Here is a 21,139-nt window from a genome sequence, read left to right on the forward strand (position 1 = left end):
TATATTTGATCGAAAAGTCCGCGGTCACACTGCACAACTCTTCGGGCCGCAACCCAGGGTGACTTTTTCTGGTATTTTTAATACTTCTCGGTATTTTTTTTAGGTCAAAATTGAACCGACGGTATATTTACGGTATATTGGTATATTTTGTCGATTTCATTACCCATTAAATTTCATTTTCAACGTTGTATAGAAATCCAATAAAAGCATGTATTTAGAATAGGCCAGTTAATTAGGAAATTGACTTATCAATCGTATAAAACTACGTGGGCATGGCTGAATGTTCTATATAGCTAGTATTATTCCACGGAATATCAAAACCGAGGAATATGTAATATACAACTTGAATTTGTCAGTATATTTACGGTATATCTTCCAAATGAGACGGTATATTCCTGAGGGTATATTTCATCGAAAAGCCCGCGGTCACACCGCAAAATTCTTCGGGCCGCAAACAACAATACGTCGATTTTTTCCGAATTGAAAATTGAAAAGGCCGCCTTAACTGCCATCGCGGAAAAATGTCTTTGCAACAATTGAATAGCTGTGAGTGTGGAGTGTGAGAAAAGGAGAAGTGTGTGTCGCGTGGGGGATAACATAATGTGGATGCGTTTTCAGTGAATATTAGAGTTCGATTTTAGTGCTAAACTCCGAGGCGTCGTTCCACCAAAACATCCTCCTCTCGCAAAAAGGCGCATACAACCAACGACAGTGGTGTATTAGTGTATGAGTGTTTTGTGTGTGGTGTTGGTGCCGCTCTCCAGCAGAGTTAGTATTATTAACCTGAATTAAAACTCTCCGTGCTAAAAAGATCTAAATATACCCAAAACGAAACTCCCTTTCGCTTCCTGCACAGCGTTCGGGTAAAAGAGAGGGCAGAAAAAATTTCGTGTCTCTACTCCTTGAAAAGGAGTTTGCTATTGCTGTCGGTGTTTGTGTTTGTTTCCGTGCGTGCGCGCGTGTTTGTGTGTGTGTGTGCTGGGAGTTGGAAACCAAAGAAACGTAATTTAATTAAAATTAAAATTAAACATTTTCTTAATTACCGCAGAGAGTGTAAGAATCAAGTTTCCCTCTGCCAAGCAGAGACGCATTTCTCTTTCTTGTGGGTGGAGAGCGAGCGAGCCAGCGAGTTATTGAGTGAGAGGGTGAGACGAAGAGGCCGAGCAGACGCCGCCACGCACCAATACCAACGCATTTTCGCTGTGGAAACGGAATTAACCAAAATGCTGTGGTAAGTTTTCTTTTTGCAACATTTATTTATAACTCTGCAGTTCTGTTGCTGCTCTCCTCTTCGCTCCTCTCCTATCAGCCAATCCAATCGAAAACTCCACTCTACTTTCTGCGCATGTTTTGTTTTACTATTTTTTCCCTTCCTCTTTGCGCCTATGACTTCCGCTTTTTGCTCCGGCGGCGACAGCGGTGGCGGCGGCTGCTGCTGCTGCTGGTTCATCTTCCCTGGCCGTGCCCTGCTCCCTTTTCTGCTTCTTCCTCTCCTGTTCTGCTTCTTCTATCCATACAAACACGCCCTTTTTTGCGCACCTCGCATGCGTCCGTGTGTGTGTGTGTGTGTGGATAGAGTGCAGTTTCTAGCCGAATAATTTATGCTTTTTCTCGTTCATTTCCCTATGCTTAGAGTTTTGCAAATTAGTGAAATGTTTGCTCTTCGGTTCGGTTCAGTTTCGGTTCCCTCCGCTGGCAGCTTGGCTTCGAACAGCTGTCGCTCTGCTGCCTGCCGCAAAACCTGTTTCCCTGCACATTTTGTTTGTGGGGGGGGGGGGGGGGGGGGGGCGACGGCAGAGGAGGCTGTGCTTTAATTGTTACTCTTCCTTCTAGCCTGCTCTCTCTTCCTTTTTCGGTGTTGTTATTCTTCCCCTGCTTGTTGTGTCTAGCTTTACAGAGCATCTGAATTTACTCTTGCGTCTGATGGCTGCTGGTTCTTCCCCTTCTTCCTTAATTCTGCCACAAAAACAAACAAAAACCTGCCAATTGAGTTAAGAGAGCGGCAGCAACAGAGAGCGAGAGAGCGTGCCAGAGGGTGGGAAGGGGGGGCTAAGAGCGAAAGATGCGCAGCATGTGCGGGTGGGGCAGCCTCATTTTCTTCCTCTTTTATGTTTGTTTGAACTTTAATTTATGCCCAGGCCGCAGACCCCAGACCCAGCTTCAGCTCCAAACTGCGGCTTCCTTTTGCCGCTGCCATAGCCACAGCCACAGCCACAGCTACAGCCGATGGTGCATTGACATTTAAATGTTGCAACAGCAACGATTCCAGCCAAGGCCTGAGCCCATGAAATGGCAGCCAATTTCCATGACTCATTTCTTGTTTTATTTTTTGTTCGCTTTTTGCTGCCAAATGAAGCGGGCCAAAGACCCGCCACTGATACACAAACACACACACACACACAGACAATATATAGGGCCAAAACAAAAACCCGTTCAGAAATAGACGAAAAATCCGAGTTACAATTGAAACGGACAATGGCCCGAACGATGGACGCTACACAATTTGCATTCGCCATGTCTCTTCTTCGCGTACCCTACTGTGGCTACCTACTTGCCCTCCATCCATCTTCTGGTCGGCAGCCTACGTCTGGCGTTTCCGCGGGCCAAACCAGAAGCACAGAATCTGCCACATGGTTGCATGCAACGAGCATTTCGTAATTGTTCCATTAGAACAGGGGAAAACAGAGAGAGACAGAGAGAGAGAGAGAGAGAGAGAGAACAGCCCGAAAGAGAGCCAGCCGGCGAATGTCGGTAGCCATTTCTTGGGTGTGACGACACAGTTATTTGAACACCGTTAGCCCAGTTCCAGTTCTAGTTCCAGCTGCAGCACCCCCCTGCCATCACCATCAGCCTCTCCCTCTCGCTCCCATCAACAGCTGCAATTGGGGACGTCTCAAGATAAGATAAAACCCAAACCAAAGCAAAGCAAAACCAAAACCAAAAACACACATGTCCCTCTCCCACCACCACCACCACCTTCTCCCCCCTTCAGTCGCTGTATGATTCGCTTTCGTTAATAGCAAACACACAAATTTGTTGCTCCATTTCCATTCCATTTTATCAGCATAGCATACTGAGATGTGTGCCAGAGAGGGAAAGAGACAGTAGATAGGACACCCTACGCCCTGCCTGCCCCCCTCGCTTTTGTTGTTTACATTACGCTTTTGGCAGTTTTACGATGACTACATTTCGTAGGAGGTGATGGGGTACGCAGGAATCGGTGTTTTATTCAGAAATTCCAGGTATTTCTCGTTGATGCACCACACAAAAACTACGCGGGGAAAAAGAGTCGAAAATCTGAATCATAAACCTGCTCCGTCACTCCGTCTGTGACTAACGTGAGCGGAGTGTCGCAGCAGACAGCTTTGGCGCGTTGTAGCTGCAGAAACAAAAGCGGAAGGGAAAGAGAGACAGAGACAGCGAGGGAGGGACAGAGCGAGCGAGAGTGAGAAAGAAGGATGGAGAGGCGGATGGTCTTGTCAATGCATTGAACTCTGAACTCGAGATGCTGGCCCGAGAGCCGAGAGTGGAGGGTCGCCACCCACCCACATGGATGTGGATGCCACACACACACAAAATCCAATTAACATTTCCGCATTGTGGCTGGCTATCCACTTCCTCCCACGTTGGCAGTCCAGCAACAACAAAAACAAGTCAAATCCCAGCCCAATCCCAGTCCCAATCCATTCCGATTCCAATTCCGATTCCAACAGCTTTGTTCCCTCCGATTTCAGTGTGATGTATGGTGATGCGGGACCATCATGAGGGGGGGGGGAAAGGAGAATCTTGAGACATCATGCACTCTCTGTCGCTCCGTTACCGCTAGCTTCCTTCCCACTTGAGAGAGCGAGGAAATGGCTCCCCTGCTGATGGCACACTTCTGCGGCCTAATGGTTCCATTACTGTGCCCCAACTGCAGCAACTGCAACAACAACAACAACAACAGCAACAACAAAGCATTGCCATTTTTCGATAAACAATTCTATTAAATATTTGTGGTATGTGCGTCGTCCACTGCATAATTCATGATTGGATCGGATCGGATGTGAGTGTGGAACGTGTTTGGGTTTACTCATTAGACGCCAGCACAGAACCCCCCTCCCTCTCCACCCATCCACACAATCTCCTTCCCCATTCCCCGACTAATTAATATCTTTTCTTTCACTTCTCCGCTTGTTGATTCAATAATTTGTTATTGTTTATATTTCTGTTTGGACTCTTCCTCTCTGCCTCTGCTGGGTTCTTCCTCAATTGGGGAAATGATTTGATTTGATTCTATTCCGACTGAAAATTGGCGAGAAGTGAGTCACATGGAGCGTGTGCCGTGTGGGGGCGCGGGTAGGGGGGGAATAGATAAGACGATTCACCTTATCTCAGATGGAATTTTATCATACCGCTTCCATGAGCAGTGTCGTGTCAAGCGGCAATTAACCAACATAACAGTTCATGGAGACCGGCAGAGGGAGGATGGATCCACCCTGTAATAGTGGGGACTGCTCTGGGCATCGTCTGCGGCTCTCAGAAATCGCAACGAGGAAAGGCCGCCACCGACTCAGATTAAACATGAACATTCAATGGTTCTTTGTGTGTGTGTGTGTTTGTGATAATACACACACACATACATATATACAGCATACATTTTAGATACAACTGAAACGCAAAGAACTGCACAGATAAGCAGAACTGGCGGCGGCAGAAATGAAATTTCGCTTAAGTGGGCAACATTTGAGGCGTTTCGGTGGCATTGTCTTGACGCCCCTCCACAACGGGGGAGCAGGGAAAGAGGGAAGCAGGGCAGAGCCCTGTGGAAGAGGAAGCCAGAATGCAGGCCAAGAAATGTGAGAGAAGAGCAGCCCAGGGGATGCCTTTGCCTGCAGCTGCTCGGATTCATTTCTCTCTCAAGCTTCGGACTCTCCATCGGGGGGCTTCACTGTACTCGTTGGCCATGGGCAGCGCATCATACTCAACCACGGTCTCCCCAAGTTGTTGGCCTGGTAATTGCTCTGGCGTTTAACCATTTTTTACGGCCTAGATATTCTCTGCCACAAGCAAACACAGAAAACCGAAACAGAAACGTTGAAAACACGGACCTAGCCCCCACCATCACCCCTGCGCCGCCTCTTCCTCCCACCTCGCCTGCTTTTACGAGTGGTGTGTGCTTCTTACCACTTCACGGTCTAACGCTTGGCTTGGCTTGGTCCCATACCCGTCCCGCCGCCTCCCGCTCTGTCCTCGAACCGCCGGCAGATGCAGTGCCTCAGATATCCGGAGCCATATAATTCCCCAGAGTTGAAGATTAATTAAAACGAAATTATGATGTCTGCAGCTAATTTGGGATTATCCTAAGAGAGTCTTCGGAGGGCACGGGAAAGCTCTGCCGCCCTGCCATTTCCCAGTAAATCATATATTTGGCCAAAAGCATTTCCATTTAAACCATAAACAAATGGGTATTGAAGTATTTTTAGCCTCTATTCTGGGAACGAATAAAACATTGAAAACAAGAAGTTCTGGCTGCTCTTTTTTGGGCTTTCCAGGCAAATTGCGATCTGAAAATTGATCGTGAAAATGTTCAGAGTGGATGAACGTTGGATCGTTGGATCGAAGTGGGCAGCAATCAAAATTCGTGGAAGGGTTTTTGGGACATGTGGCAAGATCCGACTCCGATTCGGTGCAGCATTGACACCGAAAACGCCCGAAGCGGGTCTCGCCCTATCGTCCGGGGACCTCGCTGCGAAGGCTTTCCCCCCTTGACCGAGATTAGGCACACACTTGGCCCTGGGAATGGAGTGCGATCAACGCGACCCGACTGGCAGCTACCCTGGAGATATGAAATCCGTATCCGAATTGCGACAGCCAGCCGAAGTTCCCGTCGAAGCTGATTGCAATGTCAATCCAGCGACCCTCTCTCTGTCTCGCTCTCTCTCTCTTTCCAGCCTTCGCACTTTGCCCAATGGAATTGCAAGCACTTGAAGTGCTTCCGGTCTGTGGAGAGGGGAGGGGGTTTCGCCGGTCTGAAGTTTCCAGCACCAGAAACAGAAACAGAAACAACAAAATGGAATGGAATTTCTTTTTGTTTTCAGCTAAAAGCTTCCACAAAACTTACTTTTTGTTTCTTCCTTCAGTTTCAAGCTTCGTTTTCCTGGAAACGGAACGGTAGAGAGGGAGATAGAGAGAGGGAGAGAGAGCGAGGTGTGAGACCTGCAGTTGCTAGAGGTCCCCACAGGTGGCGCTCCCTCTCTCTATCTTCCCTTTTTCTCTCCTGCACTGCCTCCAAGGTGTATTACGTGGCAGGTGTGTGGCTCTCCCTCTCTCCGGCTGCTCTCCTACACTGGCCCTACCTTCTGGTGGAATGTGCCTTGCATTGGACCTGTACTTTTTGTAACTTGAACTCTTTTTTGTGCCTCGCCACTCTACTCACTCCCCCTCCCATCTATTGTTATTTCTCGCTCAATTGCTGTGACTTGCAACTGCATTTCTCCCCCCTCTCTTTCGTGCCCCCCTCCCTTTAGATTATATTATGATTATGATATTTTTATGACGCTCCTCACTTGAACTTTGTGTCGCCCGCCGCATCGGATTGTGGCGGATGGAAGGCGGGAGGCAGGGGCCGTTGCATTGTCACAGGGTTCCCCGCTGTCTGTCCCCCGTCCCCTGGTCCAGCAGTGTAATAATTTAATAGAGCTCTTCGCCTTTTGTAGTGAGAAATGTTTCACATTCTGTTCTGCTGGTTCTGTCTCGTCTGGTCTGGCTCTATTTTTTATCAGTCCGTAGAGGAATCTTCAATACAAATACAATTACAATGCCATTCTACGCCACTCCGCACTGACAATTGAAACATTATTCAATAATTATCGGAGTTTCTTCCACTCCGAAAAGCCAAGAAACACGAAAGATACGATACGATGGAGGAGAAGAGCAGAAAAGAAACAAAGATTTGCCGCGCTCCATTAAATGTACGCGCTGTCGGTCGCTGATGCGAGACAACAGCAACAACAATAATCTGAAAATAATGTTTTCCAAATATGTAGACAACACTTGGCCCCCCCATTCCTCCTCCCCCCGCACCAACCTCCAGCTCCATCGCCCCAAGAATTGTCCGCCACGAATCAGAGCGGAGATTATCGACTCGAGAGACGATCCCGGGACGGTGGGTTGTCTAGGGTTAATTGCAATGGCGGGGTCTGCTGCCCAGCCACGCCCACAATCGAAAGTCAGTGACCCACAAAATGTTGAAACAGCCAAAGAGCCTTGGCAAATTAATATCTTGTAGATACATTTACTAATTTGCAGCTCCTGCCAAAGGCGAAGGCAGAGAAGCCAAAACCATGAGAAGATCATCATCATCATGGCTTGCCGCTTGGTCAGCTCTGTTCTCCGATATGCCTGGGAGTTTCATTCGCCTCGCAGTGGCATTCAGGTCAACGGGAACAGCTTCCCATCTATGCCACACATCTCCACATCCATCCACCCAACCATTCAGTCGTTCAGTCGCTCATCCCATCGATCGATTATCGCATCTTCTCTTTCCAAATCGATCAATTAGATCTTTTTCCAGTCGCAGTCGGGAGACTTCTGACGCGCCGCAGAGTACTTGTTCGACCCAAATACGCAGCCAAATTGAGGCACATTTCGACGGGGGCCAACACGTGCAGCCGTCCGAGTACCAGTTCCAGACGAGAGACAAAAGCCTGGCCCCAAAACCAGTTACCAGCACCTCCATTGGGCCTCGCCTGGGGGGCCAGCACAGCAGAGCTGGCGGGCCGGGGTGGAGCAGGGGAGGCACACAACAGAAATTACCGCATAAAGCGGGTGGCAAGAAGACAAATGGAAAGGGAGCCGGACTTAATGAGGATTTGTTTGGACTTTTATGAGGTGCAACTGAGGCTGGCTGTAGGTGGAGCTGTGGCTGGGACTGACTTGACTCACCGGAAAGGCCCTTCGCCATCCCGTGACTAGGACAAAGCGGTTGTTTTTTCCCCTGACAAATCGTTGGTATCACGCGAAAGAGGGGAGTGGTGTGGAGGCGGGGGATGGCCGTGTCGGTGGGGCTGAGTCAACTCCTAACCCCCACTGTCTGACATCATCGCGAGCCCAGGGAAATTCCAGGGAAAGCCTTGCGTACCGCAAGGAATCCCGCAGTACGGATCCCATGGTCGTCCGTTCCCGGAACTGCTTGTCGCCACCCTTGCGGCGAATTCGCTGGTGCCCTTCGGTGCCTCCGGGCTAAATGTCGAAATTTGAACTCGCATTTTGTCAATCCATTTCTGCACCCCAGTAGATCCCTGATCCCGGACAGAGTGTACACACTCGTAGCCTCTCCCCCCGCCGCGACTTTGATAGAGAGAGAGCGAGCGAGTCCTTTCCAGCGGGGTGGTTGTCCCAAATCCACCCCTCTGTGCCGTGCCTCTCTCGCTGGTCTTTTCGTCCTCCCCTTTTTGGGAGAATGCGAAATATTTCACTTGTTTTTAATTTTCTCTCTCTGCTGCTCCGCTGCTCTGTGTTTTTGTTTTTTTCAAGTGTATTTTTGGGTAATTGGCCAACCCTGTCGCTGCAGGACGAGGGGGAGGAGGACGAGAAGGAGGAGGAAGCGGTACATGTGCGTCCCTCCCCCGCCCAGCGGGTGCATGTCCTTCAATGGCTTTTGCTTGCACAACAGACGGCACACGGCACAAGGAATACCCGAAATTAACTCGAAAAATGTTATCCCATTAACAGGACACCCCCCCTCACCCCACGCTCGTCCCTCCCAATGGTACGAGCATTTCCCATTTCCAATTAACGAGCAACCCTCGCAGTGCCACTCCATCCCCCTGCCGTTGCTCAAAGCAAGACGTTGCAATGTTGCACCAAGACTACTTCCGGCTCCAAAAAAAAAATAGTTGAGCAAGTGCGTGCCACCAGCGAAGGTTCTATGGAACTATGACGCAAGCAGAGTGGGTGAGGGGGCAGGGGGCAGGGAGTGGGGCAAAAACTAGGTCAACATTCTTAGGAGAAAAGCAGAAGCTGAAGCTGCTGCCGTGGGGCGTGGCCGCTGGGTGGGCTGCAAAGGAGGCTGCTTCGAGGCTCACCTAGATCGTCTCTAGAGAGCTCTGACCTGATTCCCGCCCCACTTTTCCCATTTGGACGCCACATTTGTCATGTAAATTTGCTACCTTTTGGCGCCCCCCCTCCCCACCCCTTGTTCTTCTCTGTTCTTCTGTGGTCTTCTATTATGGAACCATCTTTTGTCACTGCCCCGAAAGAAAGAAAAAGTAAAAAGCCCCCCTCCAGTCCCCAGTCCCCGAGGGTGGTGGAACTGGGGATTCTCGTTCTGGTTCTATTCCACAGTTTGATTGTTCCGCGTCTCGGGGTCACCGGGCTTTCGGCTTTCGTTTTGCTAATGATTAATTCAGAGTCGAAGCTTTCACTGCCGGCCAGCACGGCGATGGTTAATTGATGATCCATCCTGCTGGCGGCTGGCAGTATTTTTCAAGGTTCCAATCCATCGATTTATCGATGGATCCAGAGGCAGAGCCAGAGCCAGAACCAAGGGGGGGGATTGAAGTTTATTAGATTCTCAGAGAGTTTGTTGACCTCCATCGACCTCTCTCTCTCCCTCTCCCTCCCTTTCGTCCACAGAAGTTGGTTTGTTCATTACGCAAAATGCCTCATCAAAAATGTATCTATGTAGATGTATGTGTGTGTGTGTGTGTGCGATGTGTGGCCAAAACGATTTGGCCAATATCAATTCATATCCATCCGAACAGAAAAAACCAGCAAATAAAAGAGTGTGGGCTGCTCTGCTCCTTCGATGTCCTCTCTAGCGGAAATTGGCAAACATTTTGCAGGCTGTGTGCGTGTGTGTGTGTGTGTGTGTGGGGATAAACTATCTGCTGGATACTCACACGTGCCTGCAGTTGATTTATGAGACGACACTCGACTGTGCCAGACTGCCACTGTATCCTCTCCGCCACTTGCTCCTCTCTTCCGCAGATCTCAGTGTTCCAGAGCAGAAGGCAGCCGCACGAGGAACCGACACTCCAGCCCAGCACAGCCCAGCCCAGCCCAGCCAGAGGAAGGGTACAGAGCCACGTGGAACGGGATCTGGGATCCCCTACCTTTAGAGAGAGAGAGAGAGAGAGAGAGGGAGAGAAGCAACTACTAGAACGATAGCCGCAGCCACAGAAGAAACCAAATTGAAATGACGTAAGTTTACATTCCCCGACTTTGGCAATCAATAGATACTTTTTCTACCCCCCATCCATCCCGCTCCCCATTCCCCATTCATTTAGAGATTCATTCACGTCAATCGCCCGTGAAGGACATTTCAATTATGAATCCCATTCAAATTGAGTTCAATTCACAGATTCCTCCTCCTCTGACGTCTCCACCACTTTCCCACCTTGACGGGTCTTGGCTCCATCTTTCACGGAATTTATGGGTCAACTTTCAACCTTTTTGTGGCTCATTTGCCCCAGAATTTATGCGAAAGCCCGCACCCAGGGGAGCGGGATGGACGGTGGACGACGCGACTCCTTCCTTCCTTCCTTCCGTCCGTCCGTTTTTTTTTTATATTTTATTAATCCCCATAATTTGTTTGTTTGGTCTAAAGCGGGGTGCGGCTTCCCATTTGGGGAGCTCACCCATCCGATCCGATGTCTGTTTGCTTAGTCAGGGCTAAAACAGTGCCCCCCCCAGGCCACCCCTCCCCACTGGTGGTAACTGAATTGTGAATAAGCAAAAACGCAGCCAGCTTTTTTTTTTTTTTGGGCGTGTCATCATTTTGATGTCTCCAAGGAAATCCGGCCCTCGCTTTAAACTTAATTTCAGCGTTTCAGCAGCGTCCAGGGGCTGGATTCCTCGTATTCCGTGGTCTGTTCTATCGTATTTCGCGGCCCATAATGTGCATGCGGTGCCCAGTGCCAGGGCCAGTGCCAGTTCCAGTTCCAATTGCGCCGCTCGATGGGTAACATTTGTCCCACGGACCACGGATCGGAGCTGCTCGGAGAGGGACCATCAAGGTACTCGTCAAAACGGATAGGGGGCTGTGGCAAGTGCTTTGTTCGGATTGGAGGGAGATTCCCTCTCTAATTGCTTCAAACCATTAATTGGAGGCTCCTATCGAGTGCATTAATCGATTCGAATCTTCTGGGAACTTCGAACTTCTTCTGGGCGTCTAAGGGGGCATCCAAAAACGGAACCCAAATAGATTTCGGGGTATGTTATTTGTGTGTTGGACAGACTCAGAGATTATGTGAAGCTTTAAGCTTGAGAGTGCCAGAGTGCCGTGATTCAAGTCGATTCCAATTAGCTGACTGCACCGCAGCACCACTCATCCATTCATCCTGCCATTCATCCACTCATCACCTGTGTGTGAGTGTGGCGAGAGGGTGACCCAAATCGCAATCTCTTGTCGTCGAAGGGATTATTATGATGGAGCCAGCGGCAGCAGGAAGCGCTCCTTCGTGCAGTGATATTGGATATTGATTCCGTTCCGTTACCCCCTTCTGGCTGTTTGCCTGGAGTCAACTGTTTCCATCTCCTGGCTGACTCCGCGCCCTGCCCCGCCCTGCCCCTCCGCCTGGCAACCTACTTTCTGTGCGGTGATTGCTCACATGTGGGGCCTTTTGTTTGCTTTGTCGCTTGTCTGCCTGCGGGTCTGCCCCCCACCCTCCCATACCAAAATATCAGACAACAGAGAAAAAAAAAATATTTAGTTGCCAAATCATTTAAGCCGCGGCACACGTTTAGGCCCAGACCCTAGACCCTAGACCGAAGGCGGATCGGGTCTGAGGGGCTACCATTCTGACAAAGCCATTAAAGCAATACGATAATCGGGGCAACAACAACAACAACAACAACAACAACAATGTTAATTGGAAATTACATTCAAGAACTGAGACGAGAAGTTGAGGGGCAAAAAGCCGAAAGCCGAAAGCCTCAACGCTGGAGCTCTGAAACTCTGAAACAGATCTGAAGCTCAAGACCTCTCCAGACCGGAGCACACAGTCGCGGGATTTACAATTTTATATGAATTTTTCATAGCATGCCACAAGCTGTGCACCGCCTCTGCCCCTCCATCCCTCTGCCCCTCTCTGCGCTTTCCGCCGCCAAAGAACAGTTGAGAGAGAGAGAGAGAGAGAGAGAGGGAGAGGGAGAGGGAGAGGGAGGAAGGAATAAAAAATACTTGTAATAGTCACTCGAGGGGGAAATATAAATTATTGAGCTCGTTTCTTAAGTAATTATCGCACTGGCGGACAAACGAATGAAACCACCAACTGACTAACTGAACGAATGACCAAGTGACGAACAGATTGACGGACTGACTGACTGACTGACGGTCATGAGAAGTTGTCGCTGTCTAAACAAAAGATTGCCCGCCAGCTTCGCACTGGGAGGTTTTTCGCTAGAGGACTTTTCGTATACCCTTTCGAAGAGACTTTGGAACTGTTCGTAGCCAAATCTGGTAGAAAGCCAAGGATAGACCTTAAAGATAGTCTTTCTATCTCTCGAATGTGCTTGTACATTGCCTCTAGATCTGTTTGGGGGATCTTCTGGGTTAATACTTGCCTTGCCAGAGACTGCCTCTGGTATGAAGCCCGTGAGGCATGTTGCAGCCTCTGTTGACTAAGCGATCTGCTCCACTACCTGGCCATCTCTCTGGGTCGCTCATCACTCATCCGCCATCATCTCATTATTTCTCATTATTTTATTGACTTTGAAGAGTAATTATTTGCCTTTTAGACGGTTTCAAAGTGCTCAAACAGAGCGACTATCCACTCGCTCTCCAACCATCCATCCATTCTCTCTCTACTGCTCGCATACGCTCTCGCTCTCTTGCTCTCGCTGTTGGCCATTGGCTGGGCGGGAGAGTGAGCGTCGTCGTCGTCGTCGGGGCCAGAGAGTTGTCTTGGCCTCCGACTGGTGCGAGTCGAATGCCAGATCAGTTTAGTTTCGTTTCGAGCCGCAGTCTCAATCTCAATCTCAATCGCGGTTTCAGTTGGATCGGACGTGGCACGAGAGCAGAGACACCGACCGCAGACACCAACAGATCCAAGACCCGAGTGGGAAGAGGCAGAGGCAGTGGCAGTGGCAGCGGAGCCTAGACAAACATAAATTGGATATATCTGAGATCTTTGATAGCTGATCGTCGGTCGTCGGTCGTCGGTTTCCGAGTGTTTTTCTGTGCCTGTGTGTGTGTGCACGCGTGTGTGTGTGGGATCGTGGGATCCCAGCTGTGTGCGTGTCTGCCGCCTCTGCAAATATTGGCCAACAGTTAATGGCCATGAAGAAACTCTATGCCAAGACCTCGTTCAGCAGCAAGAAACCCAATGCCGTGGTGGCCTCCTCGGGCCCCATCCTGGCCTACCACCAGTCCACCGGCCCCGCCGGCGGCATGTGCGAGTTCCAGGTGCCGAAGGGTGCCCCCGTGGCTGCCACACAGCCCGCCGGGGAGTTGATTCGTCGCAGCCAGAGCCTGCACCGCGTCAAGGGCCTGTCCGAGTACTACAGCATCGAGGAGCTGCAGGAGCTGGATCTGCTCGACTACCGCCATCCCATGTACCACCACTACCAGCAGCAGCAGCAGCAGCAGGAGCTGCTCCTGCGCCAGCGATCGGCCTACCACGAGCACGAGCAGCTCGTCCTGCAGCTGCCGAAGGCCGACCGGGGCGCCGCACCCATCTACGAAGCGCCCCACCAACAACACCAGCGATCCGTCCAGGATCAGTCGTTGTATGTACAGCCACCATCAGCCACATCTGCCCCAGTTGCAGCACACACGATAGCCAATCCATCCACATCTACATCCACATCAGCATCCACATCAACATCCCATTCCAGTGCTTCGTCCTCCTCCTCGTCGTCGGTTATATTTTCCACTCTACGCAAATGCGTTTCCCCCTCCAATCCAACGACCTCTAACCCGCCGGCTGCTTCTACCTTCTGCCCCACTTCTTCCTCGAGTGGCGCCACTTCATCCGCCTCAGCCTCCTCCTCCTCCACTTCCACTTCCACTTCCTGCTCCTACCCTTCTAAGGCTGGCCCATCGAGACTTGGCTGTTCCATGTCGTTCTCAATTAGAACAATCCCATCATCATCAACACAGCAGCAGCAGCAGCAGCATCTCTACAGCAACATACATCATTACCTGCAACAACAACAGCAACACAACAGCAACAACAACAACAACATGCAACACAACATAATACAGAAACAACAACAACAACAACAACAGAATCAGCAACGAATCCTCCCTCAGCGTCGCCATAATTCGGTCAAAGATAAATCCATTGGGGGCATGACAACAATTTTTGCGTATGTTTTGAGTTTCCCCACAACACTTTCCCCACCGCCCCTCTGTCCCCCTCTTTGGTCTTTTGGGCAACGTCCTTGGGGGGCTTGGGTGTTGCAGGGTTGGGGTGGGATCTCTCCGGCACGTAGCAGCATAGCTTGGCATATGGCAATGGATGAAAGAATTCGTCATCTCAGCTTCGTTCTTCATTTCAGCGAGATATCAAAGAATTCGCTTTTACTGCTACACGTAGACGTCGCCCTACCCCCCCCTCACCCACCCCACTGGCCCCCACTTAATCATAATCATAATTATAATTTAACGCCAATTAAGTTGGAAACCACTTTCGTGTGTGATGCACCACAGAAGCAAACAACACAACGAATCTGCATGCAGCTTAACGCACGACTAACTAAAGTGCCCCGCCGTGCCCAATTTCACCTGCCTCCCATTACACGACACCGCCCCCACCCCCTGCACCTCCCCAAAAGAGAGCAACAGTTCAGTGCTCAGTGCTCAGTGCTCAGCAGAGGCTTCGCCGATCTCCAGAGCTCCATAGCTGCCACATGCTCATTTGTTTGCCAATTTTCGTTTTCTAGGATTACTCACCTATGGCCAAGGGGGGGAGAGGGGGGCGGGTGTCAGGGTGTCAGGGGAAACACAGGCTTCACTTCACTTTCGTTCGAAGCAAATCGAAGCCACAGCCACACAGCACAGAGCACAGAGCCCCCTCTGGCCACCCCGCGAGTAGTTATATAAGGAGATCTACGGCACAGCTGTGGCCAGAGCTCGGGTTCGCACAGAGATTTCTGCCTGCCGTCTGTCCGCCCCGTCCGCGGAGCTCCATTTAAGTGCAAAACTACTCGCGGCTTTTGGCTTGGACCAGGTCTCGCGAGTCTCGCGAGCTAGAGTCTGGCTAAGGCGAGAATTCTGCAGACTCGACTCGTTTTGTGGTCGGTTGCTGTTGCTGCTGTCATTATCTCTTTCCCCCACTAACACACAACTCGGAGCAGTGCAAGACAGCAAAAAAACAGGCAGAACCGAGTCGCGGGGCAAGTCAACAACTCGTCATCGCCTTTGCATTTTTCCAATGAAGGCGTTCGTTCGTTCATTCGCTGTTTGCCTGCCACATGTTTGCTCAAGTACCCGATCCAAACCGATCCCCTTTCCGCTTTAATTGTCAACTGAAGAGAAGAGGGAAAAAATGCTAAAGGTTGAGCATCAGAGCAGCAGCATATTAGAACTTTCATTAGAATCATTTAATCGTTCCGTGAGACTCGAGAGACGGAAGACTGAAGACTGTAGACTGTAGACGCTCCCGACTGGCTGCATGACAGGTGTGTGAGCGATTCCCTTCGCCGCAAGGCAAAGAAATGCATTGCACTTCCTGTGTTCTGCAGTTCTCCAGCTCTCCAGGTGCGGGGAGGGACTGGTGGGATAGATATGTACATAGATCAAAGCACTCTCGGGACGTGGAGTCGTGTGAAAAGTGTGTGGATCGGAGCGAAGCGGATCCACAGAAGAAGAAGAAGAAGCTCTAATGACATTCCGTTTCTCGGAACAGACTCTGGGAAATCCATTTAGTAATTGTTATTGATCTCTTCCTTTGAACTCATTACTCGTATATCATCATTCTCTTCTCTCCACTCTACACCACTCCACTGTCTAATCCTGTGTTCTGTCTCTTGTGATTCCAGTGAGCAGAGCATTATCGGGGCACGCGCCTCTGTGATGGTCTACGACGACAACCAGAAGAAGTGGGTGCCCTCGGGGAGCTCGTCGGGACTGAGCAAGGTGCAGATCTACCACCACCAGCAGAACAACACGTTCCGGGTGGTAGGACGGAAGCTGCACGACCTCGAGGTGGTGATCAACTGCTCGATCCTGAAGGGGCTGAAGTACAACCAGGCCACGGCCACGTTCCACCAGTGGCGCGACTCCAAGTTCGTCTACGGGCTGAACTTCTCCAGCCAGAACGATGCGGAGAACTTCGCCCGGGCCATGATGCACGCGCTGGAGGTAAGTGCCGCTTGCTCGGGCCGCTTCCCCACCCCATCTATAGTCCGTCTCTCAATCGCTGCAGGTGCTCAGCGGCCGGGTGGCCAACAACCCGGGCGGACAGCCGACCAATGGCAACGGGTACGAGGAGGACATGGGCTACCGCACCATGACCAGCGAGGATGCGGCCATTCTCCGGCAGAACAACGGCATTGCCGGCCACATCACGCCCTCGGCCCAGACGCCCACTTCGCAGACCAACCAGAACAACATACCCCAGAGTCCGCCGACGCCCCAGGGCCACCATCGCACCAGCAGGTGGGTACCGCTACCATCTCTCATCCACCGCATCAGGGATCGATTCCCCACTCGATCGGGCACTCATTAATCCATGCTCTCACTCTCTCATCCTCCCGCTCATGCCTCATCCTTGCATGCGATCCTCCGCTGAAATTTGCTCACTAAAGGAATTCCCTTAGCGCACCGCCGGCCCCCCAGCCGCAGCAACAGCAGCAGCAGCAACAGCAGCAGCAGGTGGCCCCGCCGGGACCCCATTACAGACCGCCCGCCGGCAACGGACCCACGCCCAACGGCCTACCGCCGCAGGTGAACACACAAATCCCCCCGGCCCCGGGCCAGGCCCTGCAGCAGCCGCAGCAGCCCCAACAGCAACAGCCACAGCAGCCGTACCAGCAGCAGCAGCAGCAACCCGTCTACGCCGCCCAGCAGCAGCAGCAGATGGTCCAGGCGGGCTATCCGGGTCCCTCTCAGGTACGTCCAGAACATACATATGTCCAGATCCTGGCAGATCCCAGATTCAGATTCCTCATTTCGCTGCCACGTGTTTGTCTTTCTGTTTCATTTCATCCGCAAATTGGCTTGATCCACCCCTCTTGATCCACCCGAACCGCCCGCACCACCTGTACCCACCACAAATGCTCCAATGCTCCAATGAAACACCATCAGTACCAGCAGCCGCACTACGTGCTCTCCAATTCTAATCCCAATCTCAATATGCATCAATACCCGACACAGCCCCCACAGCAGTCTCTGCCGCAGCAGCAGCAGCCCCAGCCGCCGCATCAGAACGGGGGCGGACCCATTTACGTGGTCTCGCAGCCCGGCCACGGACACGGCCACATCCCGAGCTCGGCCAGCGCCAACAGCGTCGTGTACGCCAGCCAGCAACAGATGGTCCAGCAGCAGCCGCCACAGGCGCCGGCCATGCCCGCTCCCGGCTACGGTCCGCCCCAGGCACACCCACAGCCGCCGCCGCAGCAGCAGCAGCAGCAGGCGGAGAATCCGTATGGCCAGGTGCCGATGCCGCCGCCCATGAATCCGTCACAAGGCCAGATCCCTCTGAACCGCATGAGCAGCCAGGGCGGGGGCCAGCCCGCTGCTCCAGCCCCGCCCCCGCCGCCGCCCACCTTCGGCGGAGCTCCGCCAGCGCCGCCACAGATGTTCAACGGAGCCCCGCCTCCGCCGCAGCCGCCGGCTCCACCGGCGCCACCAGCGCCGCCAGCCATGGGCGGACCGCCAGCTCCGGGTGGTCCCGGGGGTCCTGGCGCCCCTCCTCCACCGCCTCCGCCCCCGGGAATGGGCGGAGCGCCCAAAAAAGATGACCCCCAAGCAGATCTCATGGGCTCGCTGGCCTCCCAACTGCAACAGCTCAAGCTCAAGAAAAACAAGGTGAGTGGGGGACGCATTCTCCGGCACTGGAAGAACGTAGTACATTATATAATCCCTTATGGCTTATCCCTTATCCCTTATCCGTTCTCTCTAACAGTCCACGACTTCTGCTCCGGAGAACAGTGGCAGCAGCACCTCGAGTGGAGGCAGCGGAAACTATGGCACAATCGGACGCAGCTCCAATGGCATGGCCTCCATGATGGACGAGATGGCCAAGACGCTGGCGCGGCGTCGTGCCCAGGCCGAGAAGAAAGAGGTGAGTGCACTGAAGTGGGCGTTTCCATTTAGCTAATTCCTTGTTCTCTCCGTTTTTAGCCCGATCCTGAGCCCGAGGTGAAGCAGCGTCCGTGGGAGAAGTCCAACACGCTGCCCCATAAGCTGGGCGGCGGTGCCGGAAACGGCTCTGGGACGAACGGGCCCAACGGCAGCTCTGGCGGAGCTGGCAGCAACACAACGAACAGCGGCGGGGAATCGCCACGACCCATGCGAAAGCGCTTCGGCAGTGCCAGCGAGGAGACCATTCTCAAGGTGAGAGATCTCTTGGAGTTTTCCCTTGAATTTGGCACAAGAGGCTAATTCTTTCTGTTGTCTGACAGGTGAACGGCGATGGCCTGTCCCTGGCACTGTCCAACGGAGACTTGGACACATTGAAGGCTGAGATAGTGCGCGAGATGCGCCTGGAGATCCAGAAGGTCAAGAACGAGATCATAGATGGTGGGTGGATCAATTCCTTCATTGACCTGCGGATGGTGTCTAATAAAACTTGTGTGTTCTTGCAGCTATCAAATCGGAGTTCAATCGCAGATAGATCAACATATTATCAAGATATGCGTGGGCCCCGCACTCTCGAAGGTCCAAGTCGGAGGAGCAGCAGCAGTAGGAGCAAGCTTGAATGCACTCGGCGACCGAAGGAGTGGGGCGTGAAGGCATGGGCATAAATACGTACACAGAAAAGATACATACGAGTAAATATGTATAAAGCATATGCTCTAGGTTATATGTAGGGTTACATAAACACAAACACAAACACAAACACAAAACACACACACAAACGCAGAATAGGCGTATGAGGTGGAACTTTAGTCAAAGTAATTATATTTTTAGTGGGAACTGCTTACCGACTTTTAAGTTACGTCTACGTATACGTCTATATATTCGGCGACCCTCAGTATGTAATTAACTCTACAATTGTACATTATTTTGCATAAGTCTAAACCAATTTTAGTGTGAGAACCAGAATTCTTTCGTTTAACCTCTCCTCTCCCAATCCCTCGCTCCCACCAGGCGGATTCCTTTTAGTTTGTTCTCTGTCAACAGTCCCCTGTCCCCTCTCCCCTCCCCTACCTGCCGAATGTTTTTGAACCACTTTTGTAATACATACCATTTTGATGTATCTCTCTGGATCGGTGCACGAATACACAGACACACTCAAACACACGAATACCCCATATGCATACGTACATATAAAAGGACACCCTTTCATATATACATAACTTTATATAGTACCTATATATGGGCATGGCATACTCATTAACCAAACCTAAAAGAAATTAAGTATTACGATTGGAGGCGAGGCGAAACAAAACTATTCCACAAATGTCATCCATCAACGCTCTCTCTCTCTATCTGTCGACCTATCTATCCATCTCTCATACTCCCCCAGTCGTCTGGTCTGTGGAGGAGCACGAGAGAAAGGTCACTTCACTGCATTTCCCCCCGGACAAGAAAACCGAAACCAATTTCCTAAGCACACGATCTCATACGAACTCAATTTAAGCAACATCGGAACAAGAACCAGCAAGTCTTCAGCAAAAACAGATACAGAAACCGAAACATCAACAGTTCAAAGCGGAATTGAGTGCGGTGTTCAGGACTCTGACTCTCGAGCAACTTAGCGTTAGATATACAAGTAAACATGCATTACCCCTGCGATCTAAGCGATCTATACGATCTATACAGCGAAATTAGAAAGCTAAATTAACAATTGACTGCTGCGTATTATACATACATAAATATATATATACATACTGATATATATATATATAAAGGAAAGCCACTAAATATTGTACACTCCTCCCCAGATACGGCGGTGGGCGAGCGCCTTCCCGTCCGATCTTGAACATATGAGTACCGATTTCAACTTCCATATACATACGACTAAGACTAAATAGTGAAATTATTGAATGAACGCAGATAACGAGGATGCGCGGAGGGTCTGGCCTGGCACTAGGGCAGAGGAGGAGGATGCGGAGTAGGAGCAGCAGGAGAGTTTAGTTCTTAAGGCATACAAAAGTGAAATTGTTTATTAAGTGGACAAGAAATTTATTTATACTGCGGATCGGATCGGATCCGATTGGATCGATCGGTGTAGTTGTGTATAATTCGAATGCATATAAATACGTTTAGTTTTCTGTAATTTAACGATCATTTGATGTAGTACATATATATTGACTGTACTGTGCAAGGTGGCGTCGATATGCAGACGTACGTACGAGTACGAGTATGAGTATATAGATTATATGGAATACCTAGTTATATGGCGGCCAGACGCGTCAGTCGGAGGCGTATGTAAATGTTATGATTTTTGTATTTTTATATATGATCTTTGCTGCAGCGTTGCGGCAACAATGGCAGGCAACAATTTAATATTAAACACACACGTAAACTATTTTAAACAAGAGAGAAGGAGATCGAGCAGATCGAGGATACCCGTGCGCGGAGCGAGCGCATACTTTTTATGTATTAAATTAAATATATATATTATACACTTATATACAACAACAAGAATATTCAATATACATACGTGGCGAGGCATATGCAGATGCAGGAAGAGACATTGAGCAAACATTGACTTGAGATCAAAATATATATAAAGTAAATCAGCAACGGATTCATTTAGAACTGTAAGAGCGGCATAAGTTATAGCGGCGGAGGAGTCGAGTCGTGGCGAGGCGAAAGGAATAGAGGCGCAAACATTATATGCATATTCAACAAAAAGAGCGTACAGTGAAATAAACAACCAACGTTTGTATGTGAAAACCATTTGAAAGTGTGTTTTTATTTCTAGTTTCTTTACGGTACACAGCGGTTTTGACCATATTTGCCGAAAACTTTTCGTCTATGCCCATCTCTACTGTAGACTACACGGTATGTTGGAGGAATTACTTTTTACTCATTAAA

The 21,139-nt window shown here is 50.5% G+C and overlaps 1 protein-coding gene across 10 annotated transcripts; it reads left to right on the top strand.

Moving 5' to 3' along the window:
* Positions 1–401: 401 nt before the first annotated feature.
* ena (ENAH actin regulator enabled) lies at positions 402–21,001 on the top strand. Of its 10 annotated transcripts, none has more exons than XM_033377703.1 (11): positions 402–546; positions 1,049–1,231; positions 9,973–10,185; positions 15,970–16,291; positions 16,335–16,588; positions 16,738–17,041; positions 17,237–17,959; positions 18,057–18,215; positions 18,275–18,487; positions 18,556–18,673; positions 18,739–21,001. In XM_033377703.1, the coding sequence occupies exons 3-11, from the start codon at positions 10,181–10,183 to the stop codon at positions 18,765–18,767; spliced, it is 2,127 nt and encodes a 708-aa protein (XP_033233594.1). In that variant the 5' UTR covers positions 402–546; positions 1,049–1,231; positions 9,973–10,180; the 3' UTR covers positions 18,768–21,001. The 10 variants fall into 10 exon arrangements, with proteins under 10 accessions (XP_033233594.1, XP_033233592.1, XP_033233593.1 ...); XM_033377704.1 differs by lacking the exons at positions 402–546; positions 1,049–1,231; positions 9,973–10,185 and adding exons at positions 12,956–13,905; positions 14,002–14,150; positions 14,220–14,295 and having other exon boundaries at positions 16,356–16,588; positions 16,750–17,041; XM_033377701.1 differs by lacking the exon at positions 9,973–10,185.
* The last annotated feature ends 138 nt before the right edge of the window (positions 21,002–21,139 follow it).

This window comes from Drosophila pseudoobscura, chromosome 3 (genome assembly GCF_009870125.1).
Source record: "Drosophila pseudoobscura strain MV-25-SWS-2005 chromosome 3, UCI_Dpse_MV25, whole genome shotgun sequence".
NCBI lineage: Eukaryota > Metazoa > Arthropoda > Insecta > Diptera > Drosophilidae > Drosophila > Drosophila pseudoobscura.